The 19,693-nt window shown below is 33.8% G+C and overlaps 2 protein-coding genes across 6 annotated transcripts; both read right to left on the bottom strand.

Moving 5' to 3' along the window:
• Positions 1-1,866: 1,866 nt before the first annotated feature.
• Positions 1,867-10,577, bottom strand: LOC111716875 (zinc finger autosomal protein). 5 transcript variants are annotated; one of them, XM_023492386.1, is made up of 5 exons: positions 10,472-10,577; positions 9,523-9,868; positions 8,949-9,017; positions 5,000-5,272; positions 1,867-3,000 (listed from the first exon to the last, which is right to left on the bottom strand). In XM_023492386.1, the coding sequence occupies exons 2-5, from the start codon at positions 9,846-9,848 to the stop codon at positions 2,499-2,501; spliced, it is 1,170 nt and encodes a 389-aa protein (XP_023348154.1). In that variant the 5' UTR covers positions 9,849-9,868; positions 10,472-10,577; the 3' UTR covers positions 1,867-2,498. The 5 variants fall into 5 exon arrangements, with proteins under 5 accessions (XP_023348154.1, XP_023348155.1, XP_023348152.1 ...); XM_023492387.1 differs by having other exon boundaries at positions 5,084-5,272; positions 9,439-9,868; XM_023492384.1 differs by having other exon boundaries at positions 9,439-9,868.
• Positions 10,578-11,959: 1,382 nt separating this feature from the next.
• On the bottom strand, positions 11,960-19,010 carry LOC111716876 (uncharacterized). Its single transcript, XM_023492389.1, has 12 exons — positions 18,907-19,010; positions 18,635-18,719; positions 17,899-18,033; positions 17,104-17,192; positions 16,571-16,660; positions 16,277-16,355; positions 14,214-14,290; positions 13,839-13,946; positions 13,389-13,517; positions 12,927-13,085; positions 12,822-12,856; positions 11,960-12,509 (listed from the first exon to the last, which is right to left on the bottom strand). The coding sequence occupies exons 3-12, from the start codon at positions 17,987-17,989 to the stop codon at positions 12,176-12,178; spliced, it is 1,191 nt and encodes a 396-aa protein (XP_023348157.1). The 5' UTR covers positions 17,990-18,033; positions 18,635-18,719; positions 18,907-19,010; the 3' UTR covers positions 11,960-12,175.
• Positions 19,011-19,693: the final 683 nt, after the last annotated feature.

A 19,693-nucleotide genomic window follows, 5' to 3' on the forward strand; every position in this document is an offset into this window, starting at 1 on the left:
CCTAACCTAATCCCACATATCAGCTATTACTTTATCCATTTGATAACTGTGGCCGCAGTGCTCGGCCTCCCTTGCCGCAGCCCTCGGCCCGTAATTAGTCTTAACCTATCTTAACCCCACTATCGGCTATTAACAAATTGAGAAATGTGGCCGCACCGCTCGGCCCCTAGTCTTTCCTCACGGCAGCGCTCGGCCCAGAAATCCTAACCTAACCAGATCAGCTATCGCTTTGTCAACTTGATAAAAGTGTTCATCCGACCTACAACACTGTGTATCCTACATACAATATGTTTGCATCCGACCTACAAAAGTTGTGCATCCGACCTACAATTGACTAATTTGAATACATTTGGGAATCCTGTCTTCATTTTTAAGGAATCTGAATAAAATTTTGCAAATCACATGAAAAGTGTGTGTGGTGTGTGTGGGGGGGGGGGCATTTTATCAGTCAATAAATCTATGAATCCAGAAAATGTGGGAAAATATGATAAAATAGGGTAAAAAGGGATCTGAAAAACCTTAAACTTCGTTCTGCTGTCAGCATTGAGATTCTTGTGGGGGAGGTGGGAATATTCCCCCCCCCCTTTATTTAGTTTTACCAAAATACTATCCAATTGAGGTCTGTGTGCAAAAGATTTTTGAATTTTCGATGAAAAATAAATTTATGAATCCAAAATATGATAAAATATGAAAAAATAGGGGGAAAAGGATCTGAAAAACCTTTATAAACTTCGTTCTGATGTTAGTAAGGAGATTCTTGACTAACAATTGTAGGTGTTTAAGTATTTGAATCAGACTGTTCGATAAAAAGCTTTAAAAAACATACAAAAATGAGTATAAAGGGGAAAAATATTTTTTATTTTTCTTAAAAAAAACTCAAATGATGCCTATTTGCAAAATTTCATTCAGATTCTTTAAAACTGCAAAGACCGGATTCCTAAATGTATTCAAATTGCTCAGACAAACCCATTCCTTAGGAAGAAAAAATACAGTGAGAACCAGAAAACTCTGGAATAGTGAGACGATACTACTTTTGACATAAAATAGTCCAAGAACATTAAACACAGCAATAGCGAATACGGACCCAATTAAATTGAAAAGTGATTTAATGAGATGCTATAGTAGAACTATTTTCTCAGGAACAACTCAAGTATTGCTATAATGTTGTCTTCCTATTTCACAGTTTTCTAGTTCTCACTGTATCATATAGAATCAACTATAAACTCGTAAAAATCCTTGAATCAAATTCAAGCCTGTTAGTATACAGTAAAGAACGTAGGAAAATAATAATTGTCTTAAAACATTTTTTTAGAAAGTGAATATTTGCAAATTATCTTTTTTCCATCTTATAATCTGAGTTCTTTTCCCTTATGTCCATTTGACAGCCCAAATTCTTATTTTGAATAATCTTTTTTGTTTGTTTATTTTCTTNTAGAACTGACGAGGGTCAACCCAGACCGAAATATATTTTCAATAAATGTGTAACTAACATCTACTTTTTTACTCTACAGAGGTTTGGTCCATCACCATCACTGAATTTTAAATGTAGGAAAATAAGTTATTATGTTTGCTATTTATAAATCTACAATTTATTTACATTACATACAATTTTAGTTTCATAATAAATATTGGCAAACTTTTGTTATTTTTTAACATTATCAAGATATCCAACTGAATTTTAGTTGCAGCATTAATTTTTAATTCGACAATTTTGTACACAACAACAATAGTGCATTTATGGCATCAATTCAATAAGATTGAGAAATAAATTAAATGAATCGTTTACGATTTATAACCAGAGAGGGGAGGTGGGGTCAGGGGCGTACACACACAGCGATATGTTCAAAAGAACTTACTTTTAACTTGTTTTTTTTTTCTGGGGAGGGGTAGTTACAATTGTTTTCTTGGGAAGGGTTGAAGGGGGTCAATTACTTTTACTAGGATATAGAAATTAAGAGAGAGAAAAAGAAGAGGGGGGGAGAGGTGTTTTATGTATTAACTACTTCACTTTTTTGCATATCTACATAAAAAGTGCCCGATAACAAAAATATGAAAGAAATATTACAGAAATATTAAAGAAATACAAAAACAAATTACTTTATTTACAAAAGCAGTACCGATTTAGAAAAACGAATGCAACCGTTAAGATAAAAGAAAACCGAAAAAAAGAAATTATTTAAACGATTTTGTTGAAGATGAAAATAGAGATGTATCCCCACTATAACATTCTTAAAAATTCACAGAATTCAGTTTTTAATTTATTCAATTAAACATGGGTTGACTTTCTCTGCTCAGTAAGCCAAATTTTGACTTTTTTTTATAAAATATTCCACTACCCTTACTTTCATGCATTCCCTTTTGCTTCAATGTAAATAGGAAAAAAGGGGAAATGATTAAGATGTGTCCTTAAATTGGCAAAGTACGTTTAAAAACTTGGATTGGCAAAACTGTGAGAAGTTTGGTCTATAAAATATTCATACATTCATATATACCATGGTTTAGTGAGAGTAGAAGAACGAAGGATAAGGATAAACAACTTGCTCTTGTACTACATGTTTCAGCTCTAGTCCATGTTTCATCTCTTTGTGTTCTTTCAATTCCGCGGCCTGTCCAACAGAAAATTCACATTTATCACATTGATAAAGAATCCTTTGATGTCGGGCCTCTTTATGCGCTTTCAGGGCCGACATTTGGGTGGCGGAATATCTGCATTGATCGCAAGGATATCGAAAAGCTTCGTGTTTGCTTTGAGTGTGCTTCTTTAGGTTTCCCTGTGTTGTGGCTCTATATTCACATAAGTGACATGGATACCTGATTCCTTCATGCTTGATATTCTTGTGTGTTTTCAATGATGACATCTGTGTGGCCGAGTACTCGCATTGATCACAAGGATATCTAATGTTCTCATGTTTGCTTGCTTTATGATTCTTCAGATTACCAACTGTTGTTGCTGAATATTCACATAGGTCACAGGAGTACCGAACACCTTCAGTCCATTGCCTATAGAATTAAATTTATTAGCGAAAACTTACATTGGACTTCAAATAATACCCCAAAATAATGTACATTAAAATGATAATGGTACCCGCTCATCCGACCTTAAGAAAACTGACCTAAGTATTTTCTGACTTAAATTCTGTTAGATAGGTTAGGACAGGTTAAGCTGAATAGGTGAAGTTGGATGTTAGATGTAGTTGTAATTGGGGTTAATTTTAAATCTTTAAAAACTGATTAATTATTTTAAGTTCAGATACCCGTCAGTTTCCATACTATCGTCACAATGGGGTAACATTTTATCAAATCCAGGCTAACCCATACAAGTCAATGTCATGGACTTTTTATTTTGAAAATGTTGCTGCACACTGACACAGGTAGCATTTTATGAGAAAGCATTGATTTATTTCAGACTCCTGTGACCTCTGGGACTATAGTATCCAATAGGATCACAAATCATAAGCCATCTTACTGCAATAAGACAGGGTGAATATTTTCTTGTAAAATCATTCTACCCCCTGGGACGGAGGTATTTCTTAAAAATATTCACCCCTGCAAGATGTACCTGAGAGCCCGAGTATTTTCAGTAAAATACTATTCAGAAAACCGGATTTATAGTCTTATTTCGCGACTATTTTTTGGGCCGGTTAATAAAATAGACCGGCCATTTTGTGAGAAAAAAATTTCGCATAAAAAATCTCCGAATAAATCTAATTCCAATAAGTTTCTATGCGTTTTAAGTAATCCTTTACAAAACAAAATGCAAAAGTCGCGATTCCGAAAAAAAAACTTTATGGCAGATTTAAAAGAACTTGATTAGCTCTAAAGATTTTTAGCTAATGGCTCTGACAACGTTTTAGTGAATTAAAATTATTTACTCCTTAATCCATTTAAGCAAAGATAAAAACGACGTATAAGGAGATTTAGACAAAAACACGATGGAAATGTTCCAAAAAAATTTCAATTATTTTGGCCCTCAGGAACACATTTGAGTGGAAAGACGAACTTAGTTCCGTTCCTTATTGCAAAAATTGGGATATTATGATTTTTATTAAAATAAACGAACAATCTTTTCCGTTAAACAAAAACATAAATGTACGATTTTGATCCAAAGTTATGAATAAATAATAAAAAACCCCTTCCAGCTAAATCTTGTAATTAAATTGAAAAAAAACAAAATGAAAAATCCATGACATTAAATAATTAATTAATTAATAATTAAATAATAAAAAATTAACAACAGTTGCAAAACTGAAACTCAATTTAATTTTCATGAATTAACTAAACAGCATTATCAACGTTTAACTTCATTATATACAATTTATAACTATATCCATATATTTACAACAGACACAACATAATTTGCCCAGGTAGCCAATACATTTTTGTTTGCAAGAGAGAACTTAGAATCAGAAAATCCCCCCCAACACACAAAAATTAAAAAACCGAAAAAAGCAGAATTTTTTTAATAATAATAATTTTAATAATTTAAAATGATTTACTAATTGAGGGGAAATCAATCGAAATAAAAAATCGCGCTAAAAAATGTTCATTCCAAAAAAAGGTTATTTTACTCAATAAAGTAAGAATAATTTGAAAAAATCTTGACGGCAAAATTTCGTCTGAGGAAAGCCGAAAAAAACCAAAAAATTGTCCAATTCAACATAAGACTAAATGCTCTGTTGAGAGAGAATAAACTGATAAAGAATCGATAATGCTGGGCATATAAAATTATACATTCTTAAAAATGTCATAACAGATGGAACAAAAATGGCACTTTTGTTTAAAAGACACAAAGGTTGTTTAATGGGAGTAAAAGAAAGTTGGACAAGGGTATAAAGTTAGTCCGTGCTTAATCTCTTTGTGTTCTTTCAATTCTGCGGCCTGCTCAGCAGAAAATTCACATTTATCACATTGATACAAAATCCGTTGATGCCGCGTTTCTATATGCGCTTTCAAAGCTGATATTTGGGTGGCGGAATATCTGCATTGATCGCAGGGATACCTGATAGCGTCGTGTTTGCTTTGAGTGTGCTTCTTCAGGTTTCCCTGTGTTGTGGCTCTATATTCACATAAGTGACATGGATACCTGATTCCTTCATGCTTGATATTCTTGTGTGTTTTCAATGATGACATCTGTGTGGCTGAGTAGTCGCATTGATCACAAGGATATCTAATGTTCTCATGTTTACTTGCTTTATGATTCTTCAGATTACCAACTGTTGTTGCTGAATATTCGCAGAGATCGCAGGAGTACCGAACACCGTCATTCCATCGCCTACAATAAAGAACGTTAACTCTACATTATCTTCACTACAGAGCCCAAAATTTAAAAGAGTATCGTGGAACGAAACTCCCGAGTTTCATTTCTGAGCCCAAAACTTAAGACAGGGTATCGTTATGAAAACCGCTTTGGAACCCGGGTTTCATGAATGGGGTTATGACAGTTTTGTGTATATCAATATTTTTGTTATAAAATAATATGTTATTTAGTTTCTTCATATTCTCCATTTTTTCCGAATCTCTTAAATCCAAATCTACACAAATATTAACACCCCAAAAAGAAAACTCGGAAGTTTCGTTCAACGATACTCTTTTAAATTTCGGGCTCTGAGGTCTTAATATTTGTGTATATTTTGAGATTCGAAAAAAATGGAGAATATAAAGAAACTAAAAAAAGTAATATTTCATTACAAAAATACTGATATTCAATTATCCATAATACTGCCTAACCCGGACCCAATTCTTGAAACCTGGGGTTCAAAACTGGTTTTCGCAATGACACCCTGTCTTAAGTTCTGGGCTCAGGGGGTAAAGTTTGAGTACATATTTGGTGTTAGGTATTTTACCAAAAGCATTACCCAAGTGACAACTCAACTTTCCAAATGTGCAATTTCCCAACTTTCCAAAGGTTAGGTTAGGCGATCTAAGGCACCACAGGCTACAATGGGAGGGGTGCTGCTGCTAGGACAGACATGGATAGTTTCCGCTTGAGAAATTGCACTTTGGGAAGATTCCACTTGGGAAAATACCATTGGGAAGTTGCCGCTTAGGAAAATTACTTTGGGAAAGTACCTATCACATACAGCCAACTTATTTATTAACATTATATTGATTAATCGCCTAGTGCTTGAGAATTTATAGAATTACTCTCTAGTCTAAGGGAATACTAGCTAAAGTGACCGGTGTTGCCCTCTTGAGTTAAAAAAATCCAATTTTTAACAATTTTTTTTTTGCCTATGTACCAATGGGTGTCCTAAAATTTTTTAGCCAATTTGGTTTATCCATTTGGCCAGCTATAGCCAACAAATATATATGTATGAGCGAAGAGCGTTGCCCGTGGAAAAAAAATAATTATAAATTTTAAAAGAAACTTTCTTTCGACTTAAAAAAATGTCAGCCCATTCGGTCCAGCCGTTTGGCCAGCTATGGTTAACATATAAACAAATATATATAAGCGAAGAGCTTTATATATATATATAGATTAATGTATGTGCGTACAATTTATAACACATATATTCCTTATAAAATATATAAGGGAGAAGGAATCGCCCATAACATATGATTATTCATGCTTTACAGACGGTACTCCATTTGAATAAGAAATATTTGTCTGATGTACACAAATACCGCGTACAAATATTCAGAAAAGTGGTCAATTTCTTAGATTTATGTTACCATAGGTGCAACCATAGTGCGAATATTGTTCTACCAATGGTATTACATCTAATAATATTGCAATTTCAGGTTATACCGTTATAGTATAAATTCAACAATGAAATAAGTAGGCCGAATAACGCCAAACGAACACATTTTTGGAATACACAAATATGGTATTGTGAAAAATAACATTTAAAAACTATCTTTAAAAACGATCTTTAAAAACGATCTTTAAAAACTCTTTTTCAAATGGAGTACCATCTGCAATGACTGCAATGTATGTATAATCCAGGGGGCGGAAAGGTCATGTGTGTGTGTGTAAAGTTTACCGAACCGAAGGTTTGTACTGTAGATATATACAGCACATACGAATCTCGGTATTTGTACAGTCTAGGAGAGTAAATTTGTTTATTGTTAATTTTTTTACTTAAAAATAAGCTTAATATACATGTAGTATATTATTTATATATTTAAGTCAACAATATAAGCCAAATTTTCATGCAAAGAATATAATTTGATTAAAGTTTACAATAAACTAGTCGTTATTCAAGCTTAATTATAATTGACAACATTGTTCTGCAACTTCCTTGACTGTAGTCATGTTGTGTGTCTGTACCAAAAGAGTGTGTGTAAAGTTTACCGAACTCGTCTGCAAAGCAGTGCGACTGGCTTTCTCTTGCCATTGCCAGACCAGCGCCATTTCCTTTCCCTTTATTCCTATTCCCTGGTATAATCATATGGTAGGGAGGGTCGGGTCGATTTCTTCTCCCTTATATTCCATACAGACTCCTTGATATCCTCTTTTATTTATTATCAGCACCTCTTCAAAGCGACTGTAGACATAATTTCAATGACCCTCTATTTAAAAAAGGTTGCACGTCTGATTCACAATGATACCCTTTAATCCTTTGACTAAACAAATATGATTAAGATATCTAAATATTAAAAATTCAATATCTAAAAAAATTATAATTCTTAATTGTGGATCGCTGTAAAAGTAACTTGGGAACTTATGCTACAGAGATAAAAACGGAAATTTTCAGAGTTAAGCTGCTTTGGAATAGATAAGGAATAAAAGGATACCTTTGACTAACGGACATGACACTTTTTTTTTAAATGGAGGGTCACTTAGAATTGAGTCTTCGTTCCCTTCAAGTTTAATCGATTTTTTGGATCTAATAAGTGTAAAATGGTTTAATGGCTATAACTCTAGATTCTTATTTTCAGATATTAGCTGAAAAAGGGTCATTCATTAGTATTTCCACGATTTTAAGCTTAACCAAGCGGCATATTTTGATTAAAATGCAGCATCTTCAAACTTATCATGCGATTTTCACCCGGTACCAGTACAAAAACAAACAAACAAACAAACAAACAAACAAACAAACAAACAAAAAAACAGACAAACAGACAAACGAACAAACAGAGAATACAACTTTATTTATATAGTTGTTGTATTGGTCCGAGGTTTGTACCAGTCTGATGTTTGTAAGTCCGACGTTTATAAGTCCGACCTTTGTACCGTACGACGTTTGTGGGTTCGACGTTTGTACTAGTATCCTAAATTTTCCAATTTTGATCAGATTTTGGGTCAGATAGATTGAGATGTTTAGTCGATTTGTTGAACAGTTGGACAAAAACAGACAAAAAGACAAACAGAAAAGCAAAACCATTTAATAGAAATTAAAGGCGATTATTAACGACTATAAAAGCATAGTATGTAAAAAAAAGGAAGGTTTGAGCTTTCTAGAGAAAATATATACCCCTGATCAAACCGTGGAAGAAAGAACATAAAAAAATTACAATTTTAATTCTATTTTAATCTACATAAGTTTTATAATACAGTTGGCGAGTAATTGTACAAAGTTAAAAATAACTGTTACATTTGTTTACAAACAATTTTACAAAGTCAGCTGCAATTTACAATTTGAATCAGGGGTATATATTTACCATTAGATCAGACCTACGCCCCAACCCATTCAAACCGGCTAATTCACAAAAGAAAAAAAACTTTAATTTCCAATCAATAAAAGATATGAACTATTTCAGTACTGGACCGGAGCGAAGGAAGAATTTAAGCCAAATATAATCCCCTGAAAATCTTGGAAAATATAGAGATCACAAATCTCCACGAATCTAGGGCTTGGTCAAATTCCGACTTATATATAAAATATAAAATCAAGTTTAACGGATTTATAGATCCAAGAACAATCTTGCCGAATCTGTGTAAATAATCGAGAAAAGAAGGAAAATAGTTTTAAGTCAATTATGAATTAAGAATATTAAATACTGACCCTTTCTGTATAGGCTTGGAGTCGATATCCCCGTAATATGGACTGTACACAGAGTCAGCAAGTTTGGTCCTAGGAAAGCGAAAAATAATAATATTTCTTATTTTCATAAAAAGTTTCAAAATATCTAAAACTTGAATAAGTGACATGAAAAATATGGGCGAACAAGACCGGCAAGAACGGAGTTAAAAAGAAAAATGTTTACTTCAATATCAGAGGTTAAATGCCAGGTGACATAAAGTGGGAAAATGAATTATTTTCTTGTCTATCTAGAAGATTAAAAACAAATCTCTAGCTAGAGTAGAAGAAAGAAGGACAGGGATAAATAACTTGTCCGTGTTTAGTCTCTTTGTGTTCTTTTAATTCAGCAGCCTGGCCGGCGGAAAATTCACATTTATCACATTGATACAAAATCCGTTGATGTCTGAGCTGTATATGCGCTTTCAATGCTGACATTTGCGTGGCGGAATATCTGCATTGATTGCAGGGATACCTGATAGCGTCGTGTTTGCTTTGAGTGTGCTTCTTCAGGTTTCCCTGTGTTGTGGCTCTATATTCACATAAGTGACATGGATACCTGATTCCTTCATGCTTGATATTCTTGTGTGTTTTCAGTGATGACATCTGTGTGGCCGAGTACTCGCACTGGTTGCAGGGATATCTAATGTTTTCATGTTTACTCCCTCTGTGTTTCTTCAGATTTCCGACCGTTGTTGCTGAATATTCGCACTGGTCACAAGAGTAACGAATGCCTTCGTGTCTGCTTTCCTTGTGTGTTTTTAAGGATGATATTTGGGTTGCAGCATATTCGCAAAGGTCGCAAGGATATTTCTTCCTTGCAGGTGGTTTAGGTTCTTTGTAGGGGTGCATCATATTCACTCCGATACCTTCGATCTGCCGCATGTTCTCGGCACTGGCTGTACCTTAACAATATATATTGTATTAAAAAATATTAAAAAATGCCAAACTAGACAATTTTAGGCAAGTGCCGGTTCTAGCACTTTTCCACCTAGCTTGTTCTAGCCCCAACCTCTAGCTTGTTCTAGCCGCATCCTTGGACGGTCCCTTTAGGCTGTCCTAGCCGTAACCCCTATCCCCATCTAGCCCTAACTCCTAGCCTGTTCTAGCCCCAACCCCTAATCTGGTCTAGCCCCAACCCCTAACCTGTTCTAGCCATATTCCCTGTCCTCCACCCTTTGTCTGATCTATCCGTATCCCCTCAGCAACCCCTCCCTTGCCTGTTTAGGTGCAGCGCTTGGCACCCTGAAATTGTCTTAACCTAGTCTAACTCTGAAGTAACGGGGTCTGTCCTAATGAACGATTTTTGGACCCCCCAGGCTCCCCCCTCCTTTCAATTTTGTACATGACGAAATTAGTAAATTAGTATTTATTTATTATTATTTAGGGTTAGGTTAAAGCTTAAAAACTAGGGGCCTGTCCTATTATACGAGTTTTGGACCCCTCCGTACGTTTTTTGTAGATATTTGTATATTTTAAGAATAATTCGATCAGAATATAATCCTTACCCAGCACAGTTGGTTGAAATCTCGGGTCAATTTTAAATATTTATAAAATCTGAAAAATAATTTTGATTAATCTAAATTATATCTATCTGATAAAACTTTAAAAATGACGAAATAGCGAGTAAAAAAGATGAAATATTGAATTGTTTGGTTTATTGATTAGGTCGGGGTTAATTTAGGATTCAGCTGTATGTGTGTGTGTGTGTGGTGTTAGGCTAGGCCGCCCAGCCGTACAAGTGTACTTTCTCTCTCTCTTTAGCAGAGTTGTGTGTATACAATAACCTCAACCTAGCTACCTGGCGTCAATGTTTGGTGCTTTATCAACGGAACCAAGCGTCAATCCGTTGTTATATCTATGGCCACAGAACTAATTTTTAATGGCAAGGAAAATACACCATAGAAATTAAGATGAGTTTGTGAATCCAAGACTAGGCGACTTTATCTGAACTTTCATAGATATACGGTGGGTAGGCAAATATATCAACCCAATGAAGACGACTTTCGAATCCAATTTTGCTTTTCATCAAGCTGTTCATTCCGCATGATGCTATATCTTATTCACTAATGTCCGATTGAAATAACATGCATACATTTGCATTACTGTCAGCTGATCAGAAACAGGTTTGCAGTACGATTGTACTTCTTGTACTTAAGTGCAAATGAACACACTGATTCACTGTTCAATTGGACTAAAATTTTATTTTTCCGCATAGAATAGTTAGTACAAATTATTTATATGGATTGATCTGGAATACTAAATATTTGTTACGAACCAATTTTTTTTTCTTTACATGCAATTGAACCTAGTGTAAATGAATATTTCTAACAAAAAATTTGTTCAAACTGACTACCCTGCAAACATTTAGTTACCAACAAACATATCATGGCGAACATAAAAGTTTAGAATTATTTACCCGCCAACAATTGATCATTCGCAAATGAACCTTTCAAACAAAAAATTTGTTCAAACAGACTTATGTTTTTTTCTTAAACAATTATAATTTATGGGCAAGGTGAAATTTTTTATTTTAGTTGGTTTGAACATTTTTTGTTCTTTACTAATTGGGATAAATGTGCAAAATGGTGAAAGTTTAGATTTTAGATTGATTTTTTTTTAATCATTTACACTAATATGCTAATTTGTACTAACTTCGTTTTTACTCACACTTTTAGTTTTAGTACAATTGAACATTTTTTGTTCATTCCTACTGAAATATGTTCAATGGAGCTAATAAATACAAGTTTTGTTTGATTCACTCTCATTAGAATTATCGTTTGACATCAAATTATAATTAATAAATTTATCTGTAGAAAGAAAAAACCAAATCTCTCTCGTCTTAATTATTAAATTCGCATTTTTCTCCAATTAAAGCCTAACCTAACCCGCCCTTATTTAACAGCCTCTTATTTATGTTTTCACCTTTGTTCTATATTTCGAGAAACCATGAAACTTAAGCTTTTTAACAATTTTAATTTTGAGTAACAACTTTCATTTGTAAAAAAAAGATTTATTTTTAGCATATATAATATGCAACAATATGTTAAACAAAAAATTTTAAATTTAAGATCACCATTCACCAATATATTATTTTCATAATTATTATTATTATAATATATAATAATAATAAGATTCTGCATAAATTAGACTGCCTGGTTGCTACAAAATGCAAAAAAATGCTGGCTGACGTAAAAATGTTCATTTCCGATTTAAAACTGTTTAGTCATCACAATTAATCCTGGAATACAAGGGCCAGGTTCCAGGACGGAGAACCCGGAGAGACGGAGAAATCGGAGCAAAAACTCATTCTTCTCCAGAACCCCTAGGAGTACACTAGACCTTGGATCTCCACCTTGAGCTTCAGGGGGATCCTCTGACCCAATACAGTCAAAGATTGGATCAAAAATATCCGAGTCCAAGTATTTTGTCTCGTCTGGGAGAAATATTTTGATGAACTTGGAGTATTTAGAGCCATTGGAAATTTGGAGAATTTTTGTGAGAACGGCATTTTGCTCTCCATTGTAATTATCTAACATCCAAACACTAAAGTATAAAGAAAATAATTAAAATATTGTCAGCAAAAAGTAAATAATTAAAGGAGAAATTTGAATACTAAAATTGATTTGTGCTTAATTCAATATTCATTTCTCTAAGTTCTAAGTTAATAATAGGGTTTTTTTTAAGGAAGCATTAGATAAATAAAGAATATAATACCAACTTTTTTCTTAAAATTTGAAATAATGATTCATCCCTGATCATAATCATTAATTTGAAACCTCCCTTTTTAAAATGTAATTATCAATAATACTTATTTAGATTCAAAAGTATAATGTCATATAATTTATTTTAACTTTCCTAAGAAGACCCACATGCTTCGTTACATTTCCGACCTAAAAAGACATAAAACATTTTATCAAATTACATCCATACAATTACATATCAATCATTTTTAGTACGCACCTTGTGTTTGAAGACAAAAGACTGTTGAGCTGAACTTAAACACGTGGAATAATCCTTGAAATCTGTAAGCTGAAGAGAATCTGTCAGTTGAGGAATCACTTTCTGTAGATTTCTAACAGGAAGAACTAGTACAGTGTTATCAGTACCGCTCACATAACGCTGAAAAAATAATTGCAGCAATCCTAGAAAATGTGATAAAACACATTGAAAAGTAATACAAACAGAAGCTGACCTTATATCCCAAAGCTGTAAAAAGCTGTAACAAAAAATGTGGAGATTTCAAGTTTCAGAATGGAGTTTCGTGTCCTTGAATGAAGATTGGTTTTTCAGACTAGACCTTTTCTATTGCTATTACTTTAAACATAAATACAAAAGATGTCACAATAGGAAGCGTGTCATTGCCTCAGCACAAAAAAACTAAGACAAATGAATACTAGTTTAAAAAGCCAAATTTAAGCATACCTTAAGAGGAAGCATATCCTGCGATTGTATCGGATAAAGCCTGAGAAGATCCCCTGCCAGTCCTCCAGCTAACCCGGAGAGAGTTGGACCATGCTTAATCGGAGGAGAACAGTTTCGTAATCCAACCCACTGCTCAACCAATACAATTAACAACTTAACCGAGGAGACTTGCAAAGTTTCGCAGTAATTTCAAGTGAGCCTCCATGTCAAATTCACAACTGTGTTTGTGTGGTTGTAAAATTGTAGTTGCACTGAAAAAAAGAGACTAACGGATTTCTCCTAAAGTAATACGCATAACATTTGTACGGATAAAACACTTTTCAAGCTGGAAAAACGATAAAACCAAAGTCTTGACTGGTAATATCAAAAATAAATTGTCTCCAACAACATTTAAAAACTTCAAACGAAATAATGAAAAACGTTTAAATTTTCACTGATTAATTGGTCTTCCTTCAGATATGCGTTGCATGCGCTAAGAATGCACCGTACATTGTTGATATAAACTGTCAGATCGTACGCCAGATCTCTGTTCTCAATATTCATTAATCTTTCACACACCTCAAAGAAATCATTTTTGTTAGTTTTGTTAGTGGCATTGGGACATGCCACTCTTCTTGGAGGGTCACTTGATATTATGCCTATAATGGTTAAGGTTCCCCATGATAATCCAAATCCATAATTTTATGATAATCCAAAAATAAGTTAAATTCTTTGCCCAAAAAATTGGAAAAACGTTTACATAGGAATATATTATAAACAATATCAGAACAAACATTCAAACCAGATTTTAAAAAGTTTTAGTTATTTTGTTTGTTCTTTATTTACCTTTCCAACTTGTTTTGTTATCTTGTGTACATACATTGCCTTGTCTATCCAGGCATCTACTAGATCAGGTTGCTGGCCTACCAAAACATAGAGTAAACATGCCATACATAATAAGCCAAACAAAAAATTGTCTTTCTAACAACCAATAAGGAGTAGAAGAATCAGCATCCAAAATAAACTGATGTATGTTCCTGGTGCTGAACACATTTGCCTTTTGTATGATATCAACATCAAAGCTTTTCAGCAGAATTGTTACTCTGCAGTACTGTTTAAGATTAAAAAGATTTAAAACAGAATTGATCATACTGTAGATTGTCCAAAGACTGGATAAAGCCATTCCTATCTTCTCTCTAAGATGTTGAACAAATTGTAATAACTTATGTTCAGTTGGTGGTCTGGACTCCAGCTGATCTCCAAAAAAGTCTCTGAGTTGATTGAAGGCCCTCAGATAGTTTTCTTGGCTGCCTTTCTTGATCTGTATCAACACCTCAGAATCCGGGAAGATATTGATGAATCTAGCTTAACATCTTCCCTGCCAGTTCAACTAACACTGACAAATTCTGGATTTTTTACAAAACTTTGCGGATTTTAGAATTTTTTTTCAGTTTAAAAAGTATAAATTGGGAAGTTATATTTTAGGATTTTTACTTGGTTTGGTTTGTTTGTGGTTGAAGTTCAGGCTTTAAATCCCTCACTAATTTCAGGATTTAATGCCTTGAATTTTGGCCTCACGCAGGTTGAATTGGGTAGGGGTACCAGCAGAAATATAATGTCCTGTATTATAACACAAGGCAGTAACTGGGGAGTAGTCTTATAATACACCTGGACAAGTTACCCTTGCCCCCCTGTAAAAGGCCTAGGGTGTGGTAATCCAGTTCTTTTAGTCCTGCTTAAAGGATTGGGGATTATATCCTGCTTATGAAACTCTAGCCTAGATGGGAACCATTAAAGCCTTTGAGATTGTACTCTGCTTATGGTACTCAAGCATAGCTGGGAATGATTGAAGCCTATGATATTGTGTCTGTAGAATCTATATTTCAGCCCTGTTTAGGAAGGAACCAGGAATGAAGGATTCTGGGATCAACTAACATTGAAACTAATGAGTAGACTGGATCCACATCTTATCATTAATTCATCGAGCTGAAGAAGATATAAAGTACCTTTTATTTACTCCATTCTTAGCCTTTATTTATCCCTGTTTGATGTAGCACATATTTAACCCTGTTTGATGTAAAACATATTTAACCCTGTTTGAAAGAGAATGGTTCCAATTACAGGACCATGTGAGTGATTCTAGACAGAGTAAAATTCTAAACATGGCCAGATCTGACAACCTGAAGTTAGGAAATTGGATGAAGAACAAGTATGGAAACCTTGGAAACCAGTGGAAAACATGCCGGGTTTATAGTACAAACGGACCAGATGTCATGCTGAATGAAGTCCATGTACTGCTTGAGCGGCCAGCAAAAGCCAATGGGAGGAAGACGGCTGGATTAGTCAAATATGTGCAACAGTACCTGGAGATGGCCAACAAGTACATCCTTAAACGGTACCTAGGACAGGATGGAAGTGGGAAGCTGAAGCTGCTGAAAACGAGCACGAGATATACAAACGGTCAAATCTATGAGGTGAGGTGTATACATATCTTCATGTGTATAGCACTCTTCACTATAAGCTGCTATATCTTCGGTCAGTGCACAGCAGATTACTGCAGTACACACATAATAGCATACTTTATGAAGGTAACAGGACACAAGCTTTTGATAGATCATCAAATGCTCTGTTAAAGTTTGATTTTAACTTATTGGTATCTTTTAATCAGGAAACATACTAGAGAAGTTATGTCAAATTCAAATTATTTGATATAATAAAAGTGGGACCCATTAAGCTGAGGCAGGCAAAAAAAATCAATTTATAATTTTCAATAGTCCAACAAACATGAAACTAAGCCTTTGTGCAGTAAAATGTTTTGGTTCATAAAAAACAAAAATAAAATTGCTTAAATCCAACTCCACAATTTTGTGGGTTGCACTGTAGCTGTTAAGAGGCTATAGAACCGCTACCTGGTTCCCATTCTTTCCAGTTTACCATTGAAGCAGCATTTTCTTTGCAGTACTTGAAGCTTTCTATCAGTTCAGTCATCTAGAGTAGTTATTTTTCATTCATTCATTTATCCTTTTAACATTTCATTTACTTATTTTTACCTAAATTCTTTAATTTTTTAATTTATTCATTCTTTTTTCCCATCATTTATTCATACTTTTGTTTACCCATTTATCCATTCATGCATTTAATCATTCATATATTTTTTTATTTATTCATTTCATTTTACCCAACTCTTTATTGTAGAAACATACCTTTGGACCATGGGAATATGGAAGCCAGAACATTTGACAGATAAGATCTATATCATGCTCATCAAGTCCATCCGATGCCTCATCAGCATTCTGAAAATATAACATCTCATCTTGTTTCCTACTCTTTTTATGTTTGATATCCGGCAAAGTTTAGGGATTAAGCGTCTCAACTTTATATTTAGTGACAAAGATTGTCTAAAATCCGGGAATCCTTAAATGAAATCCATCAGTACAGCATTTCATCTCTTAAATTAATTGTAGTGCTAAGGGTTAGCCTTCAAGATGAATTTTCCTACTTAATCTTGGATTCCTAGACTCAGCCAGAGATCAAACACAAAATGTTAGCCTTCTGAATAGATTACACCTATAATATGTCATAACATACTTAAACTCATTTGACCATAAATATATCTTTTTCTATAAAAATAAGAACATATGCTGCCATTTTCATTTAGCTTCAGAAAGCTTTTTATGTCATAAATTTTGTGAATTGTATTTTTGCAATAATGGTGTTCACAATATACTCTACTGACCCGATTGGTTGGTGAGCTGTTAGATCCAGGGGAAGGAAGATTGGACTCTGACAACAGTTCTTTAACAGCCATCTCATGCGCTGGAATACCTGAAATATAGACAGTTTTTTTCCCAAGAAAGTTATTTCATAGGACTAAAATATGTTTTTCTGAGAAACTATTTTTTTTTTTTACAATTTTAGTACAATTAGTATCAGTCTACATTAATAAAGTTTAAAAATAAAAAGCCAAACTATAGTAGAGCTGGAGACACCAATTTCCTGTATGCAGTCTGATCAAAGATTTAAGAACATAAGGGATGTCCAATGAAACATGACACTAGCAAGACAACTTGAAAGTCGTCTTTGATCTTTGAATTTATTTGTGACATTTAGTCGTCAACCTATTTTAACATTCTTGAAACAATAACCACAAAATTCTTCTAGTCCTGGCATTTCCAAAATGTAGTCTGCCTTTTTTGTGCTATCCATATTAGCTGAGATATTAATAATTTTGTTTAGATTTCATTTTTAAATAAAAAGGCAGACCACATTTTGTAAATGCCAAGACCAAACTTTTAACGCTAGAATTTTACCCTTAAGATTAAGTAACAATAAAATGTCTGAAATTTTTTCAAACATCACAGACAACCGTTAAGCTGTCTTGCTACCGTCATATTTTGTGCAACACCCATTAACTGCTTGCTTCCATCACTATTCCTTTTGATGCATTACCATATTATTTTACGCTTTGTATGCAAAGAGGGCTTTTGCTGTACCCAAAGGAATCTTGCATCCTGTGTATTTTCATTTTCACCTGAAGGATCCCAATCGGGATTATTAATCCATTCTGCCAAGGTAACAAAAGCAGGAGTGTTGAGGGAGTATTCGCAGTTAGGATTAGTCATACATCCATTCAGATAGTCCTTAGGGGGAACTGTTCTATCCCTTCCTATTAGAGGAAACTATTAGTCATACATCCGGTCAGGTAGACTGGCTTAGTAGCACTGTATTAGAGGAAATTATTAGTAAAAATCCATCCAAATAGCTCTTAATGACACTGTCCTGTCTCTTCCTATCTATCTATCTATTATGACATCCCAATAACACGAATGTTACCAGGAAACCACCCCTCCCTGAAACCCTCAGCCTCGCTGAGGAGTACGTGGGTCACAGAGGAAACAATTAGTCAAAAACCCATCCACTGACTCTGTTCTGTCTCTTCCTGTTAGAGGAAACTATCAGTCATAGATCCTTTCAGATAGTCCTTAGGGGCACTGTTCTGTCTCTTCCTATTAGATGAAACTATCAGACATTGATCCTTTCACATAGTCCTTAGAGGCACTGTTCTGTCTCTTCCTGTTAGAGGAAACTATCAGTTATAGATCCTTTCAGATAGTCCTTAGGGGCACTGTTCTGTCTCTTCCTATTCGATAAAACAATCTGTCAAAAGTCCATTCAAATAGTCCTTATGTGATAGTAGACACAATTTTGCAGGGTTGCCTTCTCTGCTCAAACGTTTGCAAGCAGTTCTTGAACTCAAATCTTCATACCTGTATAAGGCCCTAGGTAAAGTTTCTGCAAGTCATAATCATTAGCATGCAGGTTATCCCACAGAACAGGCTTCCGCTTTATCAACTTTAAACCAAACCAAATAATTATTGGTTTTTAACTTATAATAAACCTAGCAATAAGCACAATAACTTGCAACTAAAAATTATTTCCTGTTTTAAACTTTTTACCAAAAATGTCCATTTAAATTTTAGAAAATAATTCAAGTAAAAATATATATATATATATGGAAAATATTGATGGGTTGAGTTTCCTGTTGAAGCTGTTGTATTTCGTGAACGGAAATAGTTTCAGATACAACCTTACTTCCAGTCCAGAATACCTGCACACACAAACTTGGACAATTCAACACTTGGAAGTAAAATTCAAAATGAGGTAATGAGGCTGTAAAATAAGAAAGTGAACTTTTAAATAAAGTAACGGGCTGTTCCTAAACTTTTAAATAGTAAAAATAAAAACTATAGAAATGGAAAACAAAAACTATATCGAATGATAGTTAATAAATTTAATTGTAAATTATAAAATACTAGCCTTATAGGGCGCTTCGCGCCGATCTTCTAAATTAATTGTGAACATGTTCTCTTTGTGTACATCGTAAAACAAAACAAAAATAATTCGCGGATTTTCATAAAAAAGTCCGCGGATTTTCACAAAAAAGTCCGTGGATTTTCAAAATTTTCAAAAATTTAATGAATTGAAGATCGAATTTTGATGGAGACAAATATTTGAAATTTTGATCATTCAATTTTTAATTTTTGTCTCCATCAAAATTCGATCTTCATTAAATTTTTTAAAATTTTGAAAATCCACGAAATTTTTTGTGAAAATCCAAGAATTATTTTTGTTTTGTTTTACGATGTACACAAAGAGAACATGTTCACAATTAATTTAGAAGATGGGCGCGAAGCGCCCTCTAATGCTAGTTTATATAAGTTATTTAGATAAGTTATCTGTGTAAAGTAAAGAAAAAAATGACAAAAGGATAATTATGGCTTAAAGAAAATGTGAAATGCTACATACGTAGGCTGGCAAGATCTATG

This window comes from Eurytemora carolleeae, unplaced genomic scaffold (genome assembly GCF_000591075.1).
Source record: "Eurytemora carolleeae unplaced genomic scaffold, Eaff_2.0 scaffold2191, whole genome shotgun sequence".
NCBI classification, from domain to species: Eukaryota; Metazoa; Arthropoda; class Copepoda; order Calanoida; family Temoridae; genus Eurytemora; species Eurytemora carolleeae.